Source organism: Ramularia collo-cygni (genome assembly GCF_900074925.1).
Source record: "Ramularia collo-cygni strain URUG2 genome assembly, contig: RCC_scaffold13, whole genome shotgun sequence".
NCBI lineage: Eukaryota > Fungi > Ascomycota > Dothideomycetes > Mycosphaerellales > Mycosphaerellaceae > Ramularia > Ramularia collo-cygni.
This window is the reverse complement of record NW_019716267.1, coordinates 408,883-426,165: the sequence shown is the minus strand read 5'-3', so window position 1 is coordinate 426,165 and position 17,283 is coordinate 408,883. Positions and strand designations below refer to the sequence as shown.

At 51.6% G+C, this 17,283-nt stretch overlaps 6 protein-coding genes; 3 read left to right on the top strand and 3 right to left on the bottom strand.

The window, feature by feature from the left end:
• Positions 1 to 75: 75 nt before the first annotated feature.
• RCC_08081 (related to Radical S-adenosyl methionine domain-containing protein 2) lies at positions 76 to 1,089 on the top strand (the record flags this gene model as incomplete). Its single annotated transcript, XM_023773333.1, has 1 exon — positions 76 to 1,089. The coding sequence occupies one exon, from the start codon at positions 76 to 78 to the stop codon at positions 1,087 to 1,089; it is 1,014 nt and encodes a 337-aa protein (XP_023629101.1).
• Positions 1,090 to 1,426: 337 nt separating this feature from the next.
• Positions 1,427 to 3,167, bottom strand: RCC_08080 (uncharacterized protein; the record flags this gene model as incomplete). XM_023773332.1 has 4 exons in its annotated part: positions 1,427 to 1,792; positions 1,897 to 2,035; positions 2,088 to 2,377; positions 2,454 to 3,167. The coding sequence occupies 4 exons, from the start codon at positions 3,165 to 3,167 to the stop codon at positions 1,427 to 1,429; spliced, it is 1,509 nt and encodes a 502-aa protein (XP_023629100.1).
• A 1,546-nt stretch (positions 3,168 to 4,713) lies between these two features.
• On the top strand, positions 4,714 to 7,644 carry RCC_08079 (related to leucine rich repeat proteins, some proteins contain F-box; the record flags this gene model as incomplete). Its single annotated transcript, XM_023773331.1, has 1 exon — positions 4,714 to 7,644. The coding sequence occupies one exon, from the start codon at positions 4,714 to 4,716 to the stop codon at positions 7,642 to 7,644; it is 2,931 nt and encodes a 976-aa protein (XP_023629099.1).
• A 2,540-nt stretch (positions 7,645 to 10,184) lies between these two features.
• RCC_08078 (related to GTP-binding protein EsdC) lies at positions 10,185 to 10,982 on the bottom strand (the record flags this gene model as incomplete). Its single annotated transcript, XM_023773330.1, has 1 exon — positions 10,185 to 10,982. One exon carries the CDS (start codon positions 10,980 to 10,982, stop codon positions 10,185 to 10,187), a length of 798 nt encoding a protein of 265 aa, XP_023629098.1.
• A 1,366-nt stretch (positions 10,983 to 12,348) lies between these two features.
• On the bottom strand, positions 12,349 to 14,031 carry RCC_08077 (uncharacterized protein; the record flags this gene model as incomplete). The annotated part of the gene is made up of 1 exon (XM_023773329.1): positions 12,349 to 14,031. The coding sequence occupies one exon, from the start codon at positions 14,029 to 14,031 to the stop codon at positions 12,349 to 12,351; it is 1,683 nt and encodes a 560-aa protein (XP_023629097.1).
• An 831-nt stretch (positions 14,032 to 14,862) lies between these two features.
• RCC_08076 (uncharacterized protein) lies at positions 14,863 to 16,104 on the top strand (the record flags this gene model as incomplete). Its single annotated transcript, XM_023773328.1, has 1 exon — positions 14,863 to 16,104. One exon carries the CDS (start codon positions 14,863 to 14,865, stop codon positions 16,102 to 16,104), a length of 1,242 nt encoding a protein of 413 aa, XP_023629096.1.
• Between the last annotated feature and the right edge of the window lie 1,179 nt (positions 16,105 to 17,283).

Sequence of the window (17,283 nt, the reverse complement as noted above, 5' to 3'; positions counted from 1 at the left end):
TTGTACAACAAGCTTCTCACTGCATATATTCCACCCATTCACCAAGCGTAATGAGCACTCGTTATCATCCACACCATGGCGCTCATCACCATCATCTTGACAGTCATTCTCATCGCTACCTACTCCCTCCTAACCCTCGTCCGCAAATGGCAAAAAGCCCCCTCCACCAAACCACTCTCCGTCAACTACCACTTCACCCGCAAATGCAACAAAACCTGCGTCTTCTGCTTCCACACCGAAAAAATCTCCCACATCGCCACAGACACAGACATGAAGCGCGGACTAAAACTCCTCCAAGAAGCCGGAATGAAAAAGATTAATTTCGCAGGCGGAGAACCATTTCTCTACCCAGCCAAACTCGGCATGTTATGCCAATTCTGCAAACAAGACCTCGCATTGGAATCCGTATCGATTATTTCCAACGGGACCAAAATCACGAAAAAATGGTTGGAGAAATATGGTCGGTATGTAGATGTTTTGGGGGTGAGCTGTGATAGTTTCAACGAAACTACTAATATCAAAATCGGACGAGGAACGGGGGAGAATGTCAAGACGTTATTCTTGATTAGAGGTTGGTGTCGAGAAATGGGGATTAAATTCAAACTCAACACTGTAGTTCTACGATGGAATTGGGAAGAGGATATGGCGTCGACGATCACCTTGTTGGATCCCTTCCGATGGAAAGTCTTTCAAGTTTTGCCCGTTGGAGGGGAAAATGATGCTTCTACAATGGAGACGTTGCTCGATCAGCGGAAACGGAATGTGAGAGATGTGTTGGTTAGTAAGGAGCAATTTGGGGATTTTTGTAGAAGACATGAGCATTTGGATTGTTTTGTGCCGGAGACGAATGAGCTTATGGCTAAGAGTTATTTGATTTTGGATGAGTATTTGAGGTTTTTGGATAAAGGGGATGGAGTTGAGAGGGCTTCGGCGTCGATTTTGGAGGTTGGGGTTTGTGAGGCGCTGGCTCAGGTTGAGTGGGATCAGGAGGCGTATGTGAAGCGTGGTGCGGTTTATGAATGGAGTCGGGATTTGGTGGAGGGGGAAGAAGGATGTGGTAATGGCTCTGCAAAGGAGCTTGATTGGTAGAGTACAAGGCTCTCGCAGTCACATCAACAGTTGAGAAGCAGAAGAAGGTCATTCAGAGCATTGTATTCGTGGCATGTAGCAGAGTCGGTATCTCATTCGCACAGCAGTCCAATTGCGATGCATACTAGGACTCTCCTTTTATCCTCCCGATAGCGCTTTCATCCACTCATTTCAGCTTATCGATTCGCATTGCGCGATCCCACACGACTTCCTTCGTGGCGATGTTTCTGTATCTGCGCGAGGTAAATTAGTAAACGCTCTCCCCATAAAGACCTTCAATATAACTTGCAACTGCCGCAGCAGTGCATGGTTCAAAGCCCTCRAAACAGGAGATAACTTACTGACGGATCCGGTGGAGAGGAATGAACTCTTCCTCCTCCGTAGTCTGTATCCAGTCCTCGATCCGCAGCCAAAGCAGCTCATCGACAAAGCGATCCTCATAGCCCACCTCAAAGTTCCGCGTACCAGCGTACTTGGGATCCCAACGTAGCTGGTCTAGAACCTGCTTTCCAGTGCGGAAGTTCGCTGAAGGATCTGCGGTCTCTCCTGTGGTTTGATGATGGACATCTGCGGGACCATCTAGAGCTTCTCCAGGAACTCTGGGAAGAGATGATAGAGACAATCCACGTACGGGAGCCACGGGGACTTGCAGATATTCGTTCGCGCGGAGGAAGAAGTCGTCCGTCGCGTAACTTGATTGGATCTAACCACAAAATCAGTGCTCTCCTCCAGCCAGACTTCGATCAAGTGCGTGGCAACCCTAGCAGTGCCAGAGCGGGATATGATATGTTTGGAGGGTCAACTTACGTAGCACTGGTTCTCATCGTTATTCCTACCAAGGCGATAGTTGTGCCCCAGGAGGTCTCGCGCAACATCGTACACCTTTTCAGTGCCGAAGATTCTGTCAATCGTCTCTCCATCTTCATCCACAGCGCCGTCCATGATGCTGTGAGATCTGTCAGCGCACGCAGTGTGGAAACGCCGGCGTCAGCACGTACAGATTGCTTTCGAATTGGACGCCCATGATGTACATCACTGTTCCGTCTTCTTCTGCTTCATCCAATAGGTAGAACGGCCACACAGTGCCGAACATTCGGCCCTCTTTCCCGAGATCGTCCGAGAGGGTGGCCACCACATCGAAGAATGCGTCCGAAAAGAGGCGTGTCGAACCGGGCGCCCAATAGTTCACCTTGATCACCAYGCAATTTTGCTGCTTGCGCAAGAACGCCTCGAGTCCACCGCAGGGTGAAGCGACCCTCCACGGGTCCTCTGACATGATTGGACTTCGCTAGAACAAATGTTAGACAAGTACTCTCTATGCAGACACGCAGTTTGCGAGGCTCGAACGAAACGGGGRGGCTTACCTGTGAGAACTTTGACCAAAGATTAGATATCATGTCCGCTTCTGAGATCTCGCCACCGAACCACTGGGCAGCTTCGAGAACTTGCTCGGGATCTAGAGTCTGCAAGCGTCTAGAGAGCATCCCGTGGTCATACGCACACTGCAACCATCGATGGGCATGCTGGCGCCACGACTCGACGTCCGAATCGCTTTTCCTATCATGATCTGCGGCAATACGCTGTAGTTTTCGTGCGCCATTGAGAAGAGGGTAGTCACTGTGGGCTGTTGATCCTTGGGGCTGAGTACTGGGCTCTGGTTCTCTGATGCGGCCGTGGATATCGATTGTTTCGCCGACCGCTCGAACCTGGCAATACTCCAGAAGAATGACATGACCATGTGCTTCGACTAGCAGAATCGACATTTTCGCACCCTTTTCCGTCACAGGGCTGGTGGGGTGAGTCCGGGTCTTCACCACGGTCGCCTTGTAGGCACTACCTTCGAAGGCCTCTTCAACCTCGCCCCAGAGAGTCTTTGGTGTTATGTTGGCTACGAGCAGGAGCTGAATTGGTGCATGGGGCATGTGGATTCCCACGACTTCAAGAGACGTTGGAAGGAGGTAGCGTGTGAGACGAGTTGGAGCTGGCAGAGGATGCTCGCAGCTGGGGTGCACGTAATGGCATTTCAGCCGCTGCTCAAAGTCCTCGAGGAGATTGTCCATGTCCGTATTCTCCGCCATTGTTGCGTGTAGGCGGGGTGTAGTATTGCGTGATAGTGTTGATGTCGATGTCGGTGTTGATTCCACGTCGGAATTGTGGTCAATGTGAAGTTTTGAATGCTTGCGATGTTCTTGGATGGACACGGTTGAAATGAACGTACCTCAAGCTGGAAACTGACTGGCAACAATTGACCACGACGCAAACAAACACAGTGATACGAATGGAACGTCTCGTCCATTGACAGCACATTCACTTACGATATAGCATATACATCGACTGGCGAGGTRAAGGATTGATCGGCACATCAATAGTTGCAATCTTTGCGGCGCGCGCAGCAGGAAGAGTCATAACGCGCGGCTATCCCCAATATCGACACCGCTGAGTCCTAGGAGCGGGTACTTGCCCACGGACAAGAGGGAACTTGGAAGGGGGCTGTGCTGTGGGAGTTGAGACTGCCGTCGAAAAGTACGTACCGTCCAGCAGGAAAGTACCTTGAAGATGAGTCAACACAACAGAAGAAGGAGAGGAAGTGAGAACGAGAGAGCTRGCCGAGATTTGATTCGAGGMCGCATCGACCACCATAATCCACAATTCATGCCGTGCACGCCCACTCTCTCTCACGCGCATGACAACGAATGAATGTAGCGCGAGATATTTTCCGAGATGATGCCATGGCGTCCAATGACCGAAAGATGGTACACTCTCATCTGCAATCCTTCAGCTCGGATCACAGGAGGCACCAATGACTGGAAAGCGGAAGGATTGCACTGATCTCTCCCATGAACATCARGTCTCGGAAACAATTGCGTAAGGTACACATCATGTCATGTCACCAGGAGAAAAAAGGCCGAATACCGACCATYACCAAGGTCCCGGCGCCATTGGATCCATGGTGGCCATCCCTGCTTCCAGAAGGGCGGGAGAAGAGTGGGAGGACACAGATAGGGTTAGACGCCATGACGGAAGGAGTCAAAGGCCTTGAAGCTCGCTCCTCACTGTGGGGCGGTGTTGATCCGTGTGTGTGTGTGTGCTATCATCCCGCGACGCTGCCAATATTCGCTGGTCTCATCCGTCCGAGACGGCAAATTCGATCGCGAAAAAGAGTCCCTGGAGCCAGCCAGACAGACAGGGAGCGCCACGCCTGACCATTTGTTGTCTCCAACACCGGACGTTTCCATCTCATCGTGCCTGTGTGACCGAGCACGACCTGTTAAAGACCACGGCGGGTCTCATACCCATGTCCATACCACCCAGCTCGTAGCGCGCTTGATCACCAATTCTCGCTCTCACGCGTGATTTTCCGCCTCTCACCACGCCTTCGGGGCTCACGCGACACGTCGACCGCACACGACAACCCTGTACGATCCCAATGGGAACGAGCACATACCTATCGCCAGGATTCGCGGTGTCGGCTAGTCGCAGCAGCAGCGCGTTGCCGTTGGAGGTGCGTGGATCGCCCTCACCGCCAGAGRGAGAACAATCGCAAGCATTCGAGCGGTAGTCCATGGTCAAGGTCCGCCCCCAGACGCATTGCGATTTCTACCAAGCTTGGAAATCTCGAGCACTATGCGCCGCCATCCACTGCGAGCCACGCAGACCCTGCGCAACGGCAACCCATCCGACGCCCTTAGCTTGATACAAAGCTATGACTCCGACTTGAACCCTTCACGTCCAGCCAAATCCTCCTCCCTAGGCGTCTCCATCGATACCGGACTTCCTCTCGAGCTGCTCAACCGCCTTCGCGCATTTCCTCTCTTCCAGAGCGCGCCCGAGTCATTTCTGCTCTCCATTGGGAAGAGCCTACGGCCCAGCATATACCAACCCGCGCAAGAAATCATCAGAGAGGGCGAGGATGCAAAGGCCATGTACTGGGTCGTTCGCGGCTCTGTCCGTGCAACGAGCAGAGATGGGGAGAGCACGTATGCGGAATTGAAGCCCGGTTCATTCTTCGGTGAAATTGGCATATTGATGGATATACCCAGAACAGCGAGCATCGTGGCCAACATTCGAAGTCTGGTCGTTCGTCTGAACAAGGAGGATCTGCAAAGAGAACTGCCTTCATACCCCGAAGTTGAGAGAGCCATCAGGGACGAAGCGCTGGAAAGATTGGCTATCTTGGAACGCAAGAAGCAGGAAAGGAGTGTCAATAACCATGTCAGCGAGGCAGGGAGCATGCGACCGCCAGCAGCACCGCGTAAACGATCACGTGATTGGTCGGCGGGCGACGTTGAGATGGGTGAGGCCGGTTCGCTTGCAGACGGGGAGGTGATGAGCAATAAGAAGCGCAAATCGCCATCTCCAGGAATCGCGGAAGTCGCGGCATCGAGTGCACTCGGAGCCTCTTCTCTCACCATCAGACAAGTGCTCAAAGAATTGCCATTGTTTGCAGGTCTCCCTTCGGACATTTTACATTTCCTAGGTGTCAACGCACAGCCTGTGACTTACCCTCCATTTACGGAGATTGTCAAGCAAGGGAGAAGCGGACGGGACGTTTACTTCATCATCAAAGGTGATGTGGAAGTCTTGACCGAGGCACCAGACCAGAGTCCAAAGCGCGCTGGCAGCACGAACGGACACGTGCAGGGCCCAGAGCAACTTGTGCAAGCTCGATTGACTGCGGGTCAATATTTTGGCGAAGTCACAAGCCTGAGTCTCGCGCCCAGGAGGACGGCAACGGTACGGAGTGTGACTTCGGTAGAATGTCTGCTAATCAGCGGAGATGTGCTGGACGATCTGTGGAGAAGATGCAGTCCTGGCCTGAGGCAGCAGGTTGAAAGTGAAGCCAAGAGACGCATGAAGGCGGCAAGGAAAGATGATGATGTTGTCATGGCCGACTCAGGTTCTGCGGGTGATGTTCCTACGAGGGTTGACCACGACGATGAAGGTGTCGATGGCGAAGTGGACTGGCGAAAAGACCTACCAATCGTCAAGTTCGACGACCCACTTCCTTTGCAAGATATGTCGACACAAATGGAACCCATCGACCCGGACCCGTTCTTCAACGAAGACTTKGAACACATGCGTGCCAAATCTCGGAGGTCCTCTCTCGCACCACCAGTACCCGGCACCGACGGTCAATTGGGAGGCCTTTCAGAGAATCGCACACCTAGTCCGCCCGCAGTACGCATACATCCTTCTTCGCCACTCAAGCCGCTGCCATATGGGAAATCGCCGGCTTCTTCGGGGACATCGCCCAACTCGCCACGCCGACCCAGTCCACCCCCTACACGGCGGCCAAGCATGGACAGGAGACAGTCCAAACATACACAGGGCCGACTTCCCGACCCTCTACTGAAATCCGTCTTCAAACATCTTGACCTGCTACAATTGATGAAATGTCGTCAGATAAGCGTTCACTGGCAGCACATCATCTCTACCTCACCCGACTTGGTGCAGGAACTGAATCTGTCCATGTACAACAAGTACGTCACAGATGCTACACTCAGAGATGTTATTGTACCTTTTATCGGCAGCAGACCCAAAGAGATTGACATGTCGAATTGCTTTCATGTCACAGACGAAGGCTTCCGCAGGCTGACCGAGGCGTGTGGGGAAACGGCCAGAGTCTGGAAGATGAAGTCTGTGTGGGATGTTACGGGATCAGCGGTGCTTGGGCTTGTGGAAAAGGCCAAGGAGCTGGAGGAGATTGACCTCAGTAACTGCAGGAAAGTGAGCGACACTCTTCTTGCTAGAGTGGTCGGATGGGTTGTTCCAGAAATGAAGCCAGGACAGCTGGCTTTCCAAGCCCCACCTCAGCAACCCATGAACGGCAAGCGAATACATTCAAAACGGCATCCAGGAGCTCTGTCACTTGCTGGACAATACAACCAGCCTGCTCCACCACCCGGGACTGTCATTGGGGCTCCCAAGCTCAAGCGACTGACGCTCTCATACTGCAAGCATGTCCAGGATAGGAGCATGGCGCATATCGCAGTCCACGCTGCGGATCGCATCGAATCACTAGATTTGACAAGATGCACAAGCATCTCCGATGCTGGCTTCCATTCCTGGGGTATGTACGAGTTCAAGAACTTGCAGAAGCTTATCCTCGCGGACTGCACATACTTGAGCGATCAGGCGATTGTGGGCGTCGTAGGTGGCTGCCGAGGTCTCAGAGAATTAGACCTCTCATTCTGCTGCGCACTCTCCGACACAGCTACTGAAGTCCTGGCTCTTGGACTGCCCGCTTTACGGAAACTCGACATGGCGTTCTGTGGCTCGGCAGTCAGTGATAACAGCCTGCGCTGCATCGGTCTACATTTATTRGAGTTGCGTTATCTAAGCGTCCGAGGTTGCGTGAGAGTCACGGGCCATGGTGTGGATAGCGTCGTCGAAGGCTGCCGATATCTCCAAGCACTTGATGTCAGTCAGTGCAAGAATCTTCGACCTTGGCTGGATCGCGGGGGAATCCAACGCGCCAATGCCCCTTCTACAGGGAGGCGCATCAAATTCGATGTCGTTGCGGATGGATCGTGGCGTGCTGCGGATGGGAGATGATTGGGAGGGCGGGTTTGAGAAGGAGAGGAATTTTGTGAAAGCATGTGAATGAAATGATTCCGTTGGTGTTGTTGTTAACCTTGAGCGAGGCGTTTCTTGGTCATGTGGGTGGGTGGATTGTAAGATGGATATTGCTTTCGTCTGGTCATCGAGGATTCTTCCTTTGTTTGAGAGCAGCGTTTTATACCACCATAGGCGATTGCGGGATAAAATTTTTGACTGCTTTCTTCTTCTTCTTCTTCTTCTTCTTGGGTGTTGTTTTTATTGTTGTTGTTGTTGCTGTTGTTGCGTGAGTGGATTTTCGGCTTTGTGTTTTCTTGGGTATGAGTTTTGATGTGGGATGCTTTTTGGTGGTGATGTCGATGGATGTGATATCGATGGATGTGATATCGATGGATGTGATATCGATGGATGTGGAGGAGTTGTGAGATGAAGATGAAGATGAAGATGTGAGATGAAGATGGAGACGAAGATGGGATGGAATGTAGAGAGTCAAAGAGGAGTGAAGCAGCAAATCTCCTCGAACACCTCAAACCAAACTGAAATTGATCACTCATAACAGGAGAAAGAAGTTCAATCAAGATTATTTCTCTATCGACGTCTTGGAGAAACTCCTATCTCTCTCTCTCCCAATGTTCGGATTCGATCCTACTATACCTTCTATCGAAGCGAACGAAGAGGTCCCAAGAACTTCCTATCTACTCTTCATCTTGTATAGACTTTATTTACTAGGAAGCTCAAGCTAGAAGTTATTGTTGTAGTAGAAGTAAGTAATTGATGATGAATGAGCCTTCTCCCGCTAATACTAATACTTTGATGTATGATGATAGAAATTGCCTATCTCGGAATGAATGGATATGTCCTGTATGTATGAACTTCCTATCTACTCTTCATCTTGTACAGACTTCATTTACTAGGAAGTCCAAGTTAGATAATAATAGTATTTAGTAGAAGCAAGTAAGCGAAGATGAATGAGCTCTTCTCCTATTGGATTTTGATGTATGATGATATATACATTGCCGTCTTAGACGGAATCATGTTCGTATGTATGATTTCGCTTGCTTGTGGTTTTCTTTCTATAGCGACTTTTGAAGAGATTAGATTAGGAAGTTGCGATAAGTACTTGAGATGTGTGCTTGCTTGTGGTCTGTAGTCGTGGTAACGTTTTCTTCATTATGATGGGGTTTTTGAGAGGGGCGGTGTTTACTTGAAATAGATTGAGTCGGGTGAGTTGGAGAGGGTACCTATCATTGAGGAATTGTGTAGAGAGATTTCTGGATTGGTATTCWCTATTTGGCTATGACCATACTCTCATCAGTGGCAGAGCATGTCACATGGATGTATCTGTTTGACTCAATCGTAGCTTTATGGCATGTGATTTATTGTGGTTAGGACTTCGCTTTTTTTTTGTTGTTGTTGATGGGATGGGTTGTGAGTATTTACGGGTGAGACTAAGGCTTGGAGATGGGGTGAGATTAAAAGGATGGTGATGATGAGGGCTTTGCTGTGTGGTGGACTTGACGCTTATACCTTCGTTGCTGTTGTCTCTCTACTTCTTCGTCATACCTGGATCGGAGTAGTAACTTAGCTCAACGGTGGACTATAGACGACTTAAGACTGTGTTACTCTTAGAATCCTCACAGAGAGCAGGCAACTTGGATACGAATTTGGATGAAGCCGGCACGAAGACTTACAGTACAAGCCAAGAGTACTAGAATATTTTCATCACTCCAAAGGAAAAAGTGAGGCACAAGAATCAGGAAGCATGCAGTCAAATTTCTTATATCTATCTCAAGAAGAGGCTTCAAATTCCACTCTCCTCAATCCCTGCATTCGAATCTTCCCCATCATCATCATCATCCTCCTCCACCAAACAAAAGGGGCTCCCTCCACTGCAAGCCAGTATTACAGGTCTCGCTGCCCCGGGACATATACATCCATCCCCTTCTCCAACAATATCGTCCCAATGTAGGTAAGGTAGCATAACAACAACGACGCTCCTCTTCCTCTTCCTCCTCTTCCTCTTCCTCTTCTTCGTCCTCCTCTTCTACCTCACCGCCAGGCAAATGCACTTCAAAAAATCCATGCAAAAGTGCGGTGTTGAACTTGTCGAAAATAATTAGCGCAGCGTGAAAAACTCTCCAGCCCCCCAAAAGTGAGGAGGAAGAGGAGAGCACAGCGCGCGCAAGAGTTTGGAAGTGCGAGCAGCAAGTCCGTCGCTAACAGACCGGCTGATAGCGAACGAGCCAACTTTCGACGACCTTCCGGGGAGGGGGAGGGGGACAAAAATCCAATGTATTGAAACAATCGTTGTTCGTTCGCTGGGCGAAAAAGAAGTGTAATTCTTGGAAAATGGCAAATCCAGTGTTTTGGACGAAAGATCACTGCCTCAGTAAAGGGGTTGTGCTTCWGGGTTGCTTGCTTGCATGCTGGCAAGACTTGGGGAACCAGTTATATCCTCTCATACCATCACACTTCAATCTAGAATAGAATAGAATAGATTGAAGGGATAGATAGAGATGGGATTTGGGGCTGGACATCTAGTTGCCACCACGAACGACGATTCCATTACGACGGGTCGTGCCACGCTTGTAATCATCCTCAGACTCGCTCGAGCAATCCGACTCATCCGAGTATCCGCATCGGGAACCTCCACAGTCGAGCTTGACGCGGCCGCCGGCGCGAGTGATGCCGTAGCGTTCGCAGGTGCAGCAGGAAGAAGTGCTGGAGACGGAGCTTGGGGTGCTGGAGGCTGAGCTGCGGGAGCTGAGGGATGGGACATCGGAGCCGGCGTCGGAATCCGAGTCGGAATCTTCCTCCTCGGAGTCGGAGTCGACGTTGGTGCGGGAGAATTTGGCCGTGAGCTGTTCGAGAGTTGGGGCTGCGAAGGCTTCGGTGCGGACCATGCGGGTCTCTTGAGGCTTGTAGGGCTTTGGGGAGACGATTTGGGACTTGTCCAATGGGCGACCTTTGGGGACACCACCGTTAGTGCTCACGCGGCGGGAGTGGCGAGAGGACTTGGAGGTGGTGGTCTCGGCTGGCTTGCCGGCGGGGATGTCGAGGGTGTTGAGCTTGCGGCCTGTGGTGGGCTCGGTGACGGATTCACGGGCTGGGTCGTGCGAGACGTGGTAGCCGTCGATGATGTAGTAGTACCAGTAGCGTTGGCCTTGCTTGAGGGTCTGTCCCTGGAAGCGGAAAGTGCCCTTCCAGCCACCAGACTTGGAGGAGTCCTTGGAGAGCGGGAGCTGGCCGTTGTAGTTGTCCCAAGATCCGAGAAGGTGGACGGTCTTGCAGTTGGCAGAAGTGCGGAGGGTGAAGTTGAGCTGGATAGCGGCCATTTTGATATTAAGATTTTCTTCTTTTTATTTCGCGGGGGGGTATATGTTTCTTGAATTGTCGGTTTTGTCGTGAATATCGTGCTGAGCAAGCAAGAGTTGTAGTTTAGCTGTAAAGAGTCGACCGGCGACTTGAAAATGGTAAAATATGTGGTGATGGTGGTGAGATCAATTATTAGAGGGTGAGAGATTCGCGAAGAGCACCAGGCCCTGGGGTAACGGACAGAGAACAAAAAAAGGGGAGGATAAAAACTGAACAACAACTCTCGAGATTGACACACTTGCTGAAGGAAGAAAAGAGAAAAGGGTCTTGCCTGAGGGAGCGACGGCGACTATATGCCTTGGGATCAGGGCGAGCTTTCGCAAGCGTGTGGGCGTGTGGGTACGACCGACCTCCACCAACACAGCAGACATGCAATGCAATGCAAGCTACCGACCGCCCACTATTGGAAGGGTGCAGGCCGAGCGCGAAGAGAAGTTGATCGGGTGGAGAGGCAGAAAGGTTCAAGGGAGGGACGTCGAAGGACAGCGGTTCGTTGTGGTCGCTGATTGGCTCGACTGTGATGCACCACCATCACATTCACCTGCACGATTGGCTAATGCAAGCCCCGAACAGGGAAGGTACGGGCCTATCCTTCCATCACCATGCTTGTACCAGCTGTTGGAGGAGAGCCAGACCTCCATCTCTCGCCGTCAAAGCTTGGGAAGATGCTCTGTCCCGGTGGTTGAGATGAGAGCTTCTCGCCGGCCGGAGATGCTACAGTGCGATCCTTTACGAAAAAGACGGTCTGTCAGTATTTGAGGGCTGTACGAAGGGCGGTTATGCAGGCTGTATATTGCACAGCTGTAGGTAGCTATGGACCAACAACAGTATTCGTAATGGTTGCGCGGGGAAGTGGATTTCACGCGGGAGGAAAGAAAGATGGCTGGCGAGGTACAAGGATCGGGCTTGTGATGTCGCGCACATGGCGGGCGAGTCAGAGCGTGCCATGCCAGAATTTCACAAATGTAGCACAGCGACGTAGTGAATACCGAAGCGATGAAGATAAGGAGGTGGAGATGATCACGATTTGTCCATTGTAGGTGAGAGATGGTCCGTGAGATGGTCGACGGTCGACAGTCACTGCACACCGCAAATCGACTGTTGTTGCACCGTCTGCCTTTTTTCAGATGTGTGCATGCATCTCACCAATCCAGCTACGAATGGAAGCAGTGGAGACAGTWGACAAGCTCACAGTCGGAAAGGTGCAGATACAGGCATGCATTCAACGCACAATGCAGTGCAAGGCTTGAGAGATCTTTGATGTGTAACCGAGCCACTCATCCACATCATTACGCATTTCCAAGACCACCACCTTATATCACCGGACTAGAATCCCTCCTCCTCAGCCTCAGCGTTAGCAGCCATGATCGCTTCCAGCTCATCTGGACTCAGCGTGCTCTTCCTCTTCCTAGGTCTTCCTCTGATTCTCGTCTTCTTCGCCATTGGAGATGTTGAAATCATCTTTCCGAGCGTGACGTCTCCGGGCATCTTACCCAAAGTGTCGTCGTCCCGCTCGTCGTCCATGGCTCCGTCTAATCCGTGAAGAGGCGCAGGAGAAGTTCGCTTGGTTCGTGCGCGCTCTTTCGCTGCTTGCTCGGCCTCTTCTTGAGCAACGCTAAGCTTTTCCGCGATTGTCATTTGCGGGACTTCGAGCTCCTCACTCTCGTCTTCAAGCTCTGGAAGGGCAGGTTCTGGCTCCGTTGCCTGTTTTGGAGGAGCCTGTGGCGCAGACTTGCTTGAACGGGGCCGCAAGTCGAAGAACTCGGGCGGTTCCAGTATATCGCGTTTCCGCTTCGGACTACTCATCGGCCGACTTGGTACCTGCTCGGGAGAGGCTGCTACCAAGCTTGCCTCGTCGACGCCGGGAAGCGCGATGGAGCTCGTATCACTCTCCAGCATGCTCTCCTCCGCATCCACTTGCTCGGCGGCTCTTCTTCTCCGTGTACCAGGAGATACTAGACCCATTCCCCTGCGCAGATCATCAATGTTGAYGGTGTCGCCCGTGTCCATGCGTCGTAGCCAGCCTTCCATCATGGCCAGCACATCATTCCAACGCTTCTCCATGTGCTCCCATCCTTCTCGCAGTCTTGTAATCTCATCCTCTCTTACTTCCACCTCCTCGATAGGCACGAAATTTGGATTCGTCAAGATGGTCTTCATGTGTGTTAGAATCGACTCCATGTCCGTGGAAAGAGCTTCGTATGATGTAGGTAGAGCATGCAATAGACTGCTTCCTGTCCTCTGTTTGCCGTTGCTCTCGGCATCACYGCCCATGCTGCCCAGCGCACTATCGGGATGCCTCTTCGCATTCGCCGGCAGTCCCAAGACCGTCTTCATCGTGCTCAACGAATCCCACAACAGACTGATCAAGCCATCGTTCTCATCACTGAGACTCTGGCTGAGCTGCGTCAGGAACTCGGTCGTCTCCTGCTTCAGACTGTACTCCGGATCATCCAATCCATGCGCCGCACTCTCCCCCGACGCCTTTCTGACCGACATACTCGGCGCCGTCATTCCCACCCGATTCCCTCTTTGCTGACCCTGTAGATGCGTCTTCAAGCGTGCAAGTTCCAAATCACGTTTCCGCACATCGTTTGTGCACTGCGTCTTGACCTGCGCCAACGTCGTCTTCAACTTGGCCGTCTGATCTTGTAATGTCTTCATCGCCCGTTCGACTTTCTTCAGTTCTGCCAACGCCGTACGTTCCGAAGCCTGTGCTTGCGCGGCAGACCGAACAGACTCATCGTTCTTGACGTTGAGTCGTTCAAGGTCTTGCGATTTGCGCGAATCCTCGGCTTTGAGAGTCCGGATGGTGCTGKCGACTTGTTCTCGTTGGTCTTTGGCACGATCTTCGCGAAGGATCAGGTCGTGCACCAGATTGATGATCTGCGCGCGACTCTCCTTGGACGGCTTGACAAAGTCGATGGGGTCGCCATTACGGAGGAGTCCGCGGGAGAGGAGGAGGTTGTTGAGGTATGTCGACGCCGTTCTCAGGCTTTCGTGGTCCATGGCGGAGGGTAGATGGTCTCTGGCCCGTGATGCGATCAACATCAACAACACGGAGTACAATACACGGAAAAGTGAGACAATGTCGAGTCGAGTGAGATGATCTACATTGGTTTGTTGACGGTTGCCAGAAAGATTGTTTACTTGTTTCACGCTAAAATCGATTGATAATCATCACTTCTCCATCTTTCTTATTGAAAGTTACCGCACTTCCACTCTCTCCAAACTCGACGAGATTGTTGAATGACTTTCTCCGCATTATTGATGAACCGACCGACACATGACCCAGTCTGCATGGGCATCGCCGCAACTTCACTTGTGTATGGTATGACAAGGCAAGCTTTCTTGCCAACCTTTCGTCCGTTTCTACCTGCTCATACAGCGTGAGAATCTTGGAAACGGCAGACTCGTAGCATTTCCCGCATTGTCCACACCGCTCCAAGATGGATCTTACGATATGACATGTCGGCGTTGGTGGAGAAACGTGTCATACAAGGATCACACAAACTATGTCTGTCCGCCGCACGCTGCTGCGATCACGACGTCCGACCATTTCCAAAGATATGTGCTCACGATCAAGAGTGATGCCCATGTCCGCACATGGCCTTGATCCGGGGCTGTACCATCGTTGACAATGATCTGTACATTCTCACTCCAGGTGCCCACGACTGCCGACTTGCTGGCCTGCGCTCGCGGTCAGGGTGGCCTGTCTTCTCACGAAAGACCCAGGTTCCATACCAAGCTCTAGGACTAGGGTTCCCGCACTTCATATACGCTGCAGCGATACGTATCCAATGCATCAAAAAGGTAAGATAGAGCTTGTGTGCCATCATCATGGATTGCTGCCAACTCTCCCCGTCAACACCACCACCTGCCATGCCTCGCTGGATACGATTTAAGAAAGAGAAGGAACCAGAGTTCCTTCCAGAGCAGCGCCCGGTAGCTCGCGCAGAATTAAAAGACGGCGCATTGAATATGCTAGAAGGTGACTTGGACGCTGCCTTTACCTCTCCCCAATGGCCCGTCTCGCCGATAATCAACAATCAGAATGGAAATTCTGCCCTGCCGGACTCCGTCGACTCCACGCCTAGCACAACTCGATCTTTTGCARAAATACAAGGCAATCACAAAAAGTCCGTGCAGCTCGTCTCTCCCGAGGATTCACATAGCGGAGACTCTTCGATACAGGCCCGACCTTCCGATCTTTCATTCCTGCAATTTCGTCCCACAGAGAACACAAATTACGCTCGCGTTTTCGCCCGGGCGGTTCTGGAAGGATATCGATCCAACCTGATATCCGGCGTCAGCCAGAGAGATAGAGTTCTAGCCGAACGAGTAGTCCAAGGCGAGGGCAAGGATCTGATATTTCGACCAGCGTACATTGCTACAAACACGGTCTGGAACGGCCAGGATCCGCGACTTCGCAGAGCCACGCTCACGCATATCTTGGGAATTGCCAGCGCGGACTGCAACATCGATGATTGTCCCTATCGCGGTAGCTCCTGTGTAGGATGTGAAGATCCTCAATTTGGAGTCTTTGAAGGCTGCCGACATTCGCATGAAAGTCCCAAGAAATTGGGTTGCGCAAATTGTTGCGTAGGAGCCATATCCTCGGATTGCTCTGTCAGGAGTGAGAGGAAGGATTCCAAGGACATTCATCGGGAATCCACTCTCCGGCCGAGAGAATCTCGCGTTATTGATCAAGAGCAGGTCATACGACAGAGGGAATCTAGGGCATTTGTTCCTTCTTTGGTGGATAACCGACCGAGAATGAGGAGCTCGCATGCTCTATTCCAGGACTTGGCACCAGTATCGGAAAGTCAGAAACGTGCGGCGTCGAAAGTCGGGCCTGTCCTCAATCAATTCTTCGTCGGCGATCGGGATGGGAAGCCCAATGATTTTGATATTTGGATGGCGATGAGGAAGAGGGCGATTGATTATGATCCGGAAATGTTGGAGATGGAGTGTAGGCTGGCGAAACTTTGGAGTAATGTTCTTGAGGATGAGCGTGGGAAGCAGAAGGCTGTGGCGTTTCGCAATGAGGGAGCGGCGGAAGTTGAAGGAGATCGTCCGTAGGCGACATTCYTCGGAGATGGACGTGGATGTCGTGCTGGTAGGTGGATTACGATCGCATGCAGTTGAGGATCTGCTGCGCTTTGTACAGAGATCCAGAATTGAAGTCAGTCGCCGCATCTGCTTCAATCCTTTTCACGCTCCCGTCTTACATCGCCGGAAGCTCCCTGGCGACTTCGAGGTTGAACCAGACCAGGTGCATTCTGCTTTCTGACTCGAGAAGAATAGCGTTCGTCCATTGTTGTTAGAGCCTGCTTGGTGATGCTGTGTCGGACGGCAGATTCATGCCGCCTCATCATCGCGATCAACAATCGCCGAAGCACCGCTTGAGTAGCCAGAGTCTGACCGTACAGAAGAGTCAATCGTCCTTGGGGTCGCGCTGCCATTGCGGTGTTGATCGCAGACATATCCTACAAGGACTGTTTTCTCTTGGATTGTATGTCCGCGCTGTGATCTGGCAACGCAGGGGTCGATGGCATGTTTGTAGTAGAGACATTTGCAAACCGCGTATTTTTCGAGCACTTGGATGCACATGTCTGTTGGATCCCGTCGAAGATGATATTCTTCAGAGAGGTGATGTTGTTGTTGTTATGAAAGATGTGGCATGAAACGRCGGTGTCTTCGGAGTAGCGATGGCATGATGTGTATGTGTCTCCCGGCATCGATGCAAAAAGACGGAAAAGAAGTACCGAGAAAGGTACAATGCGAAAGGATTGCTGATCAAAGCGTGGCCTTGCATGAAATGGTACTCACCATCGAAGGCTCGGCGATGCCATAGGCTCGAAAAGTAATGTCATCCGCTCCCCTCCCTCGCGGGACTCCCGGGGGAGACCGACCCATCCTTAGGTAGTAGCATAAGGTACCTGATAATCGTGGACACCACCCTCATCATCAACCAACACACACATCTGCCCTTAACTTACCATGATGAGTGAGATGCGGCGGAAAAACGTGGGAGGACTACTCCACACTCGTCAGCGCACGTGTTTGATCGACTGCATCCAAGATCGGGGCTTTTGAAAGAAACCTACTCTTTGGAACCATCGCCGCCAGAGGGATCCGGGGTTCCGAATTCCGCGTTGAATGAGGATGTGGTTTCGGATAACTCTGATGACAGGCTGATGATGAAAGTCGCTCGGCGGCAGTGAAGCCACAAAAGCAGCCACGATCTAGAGATGTAGT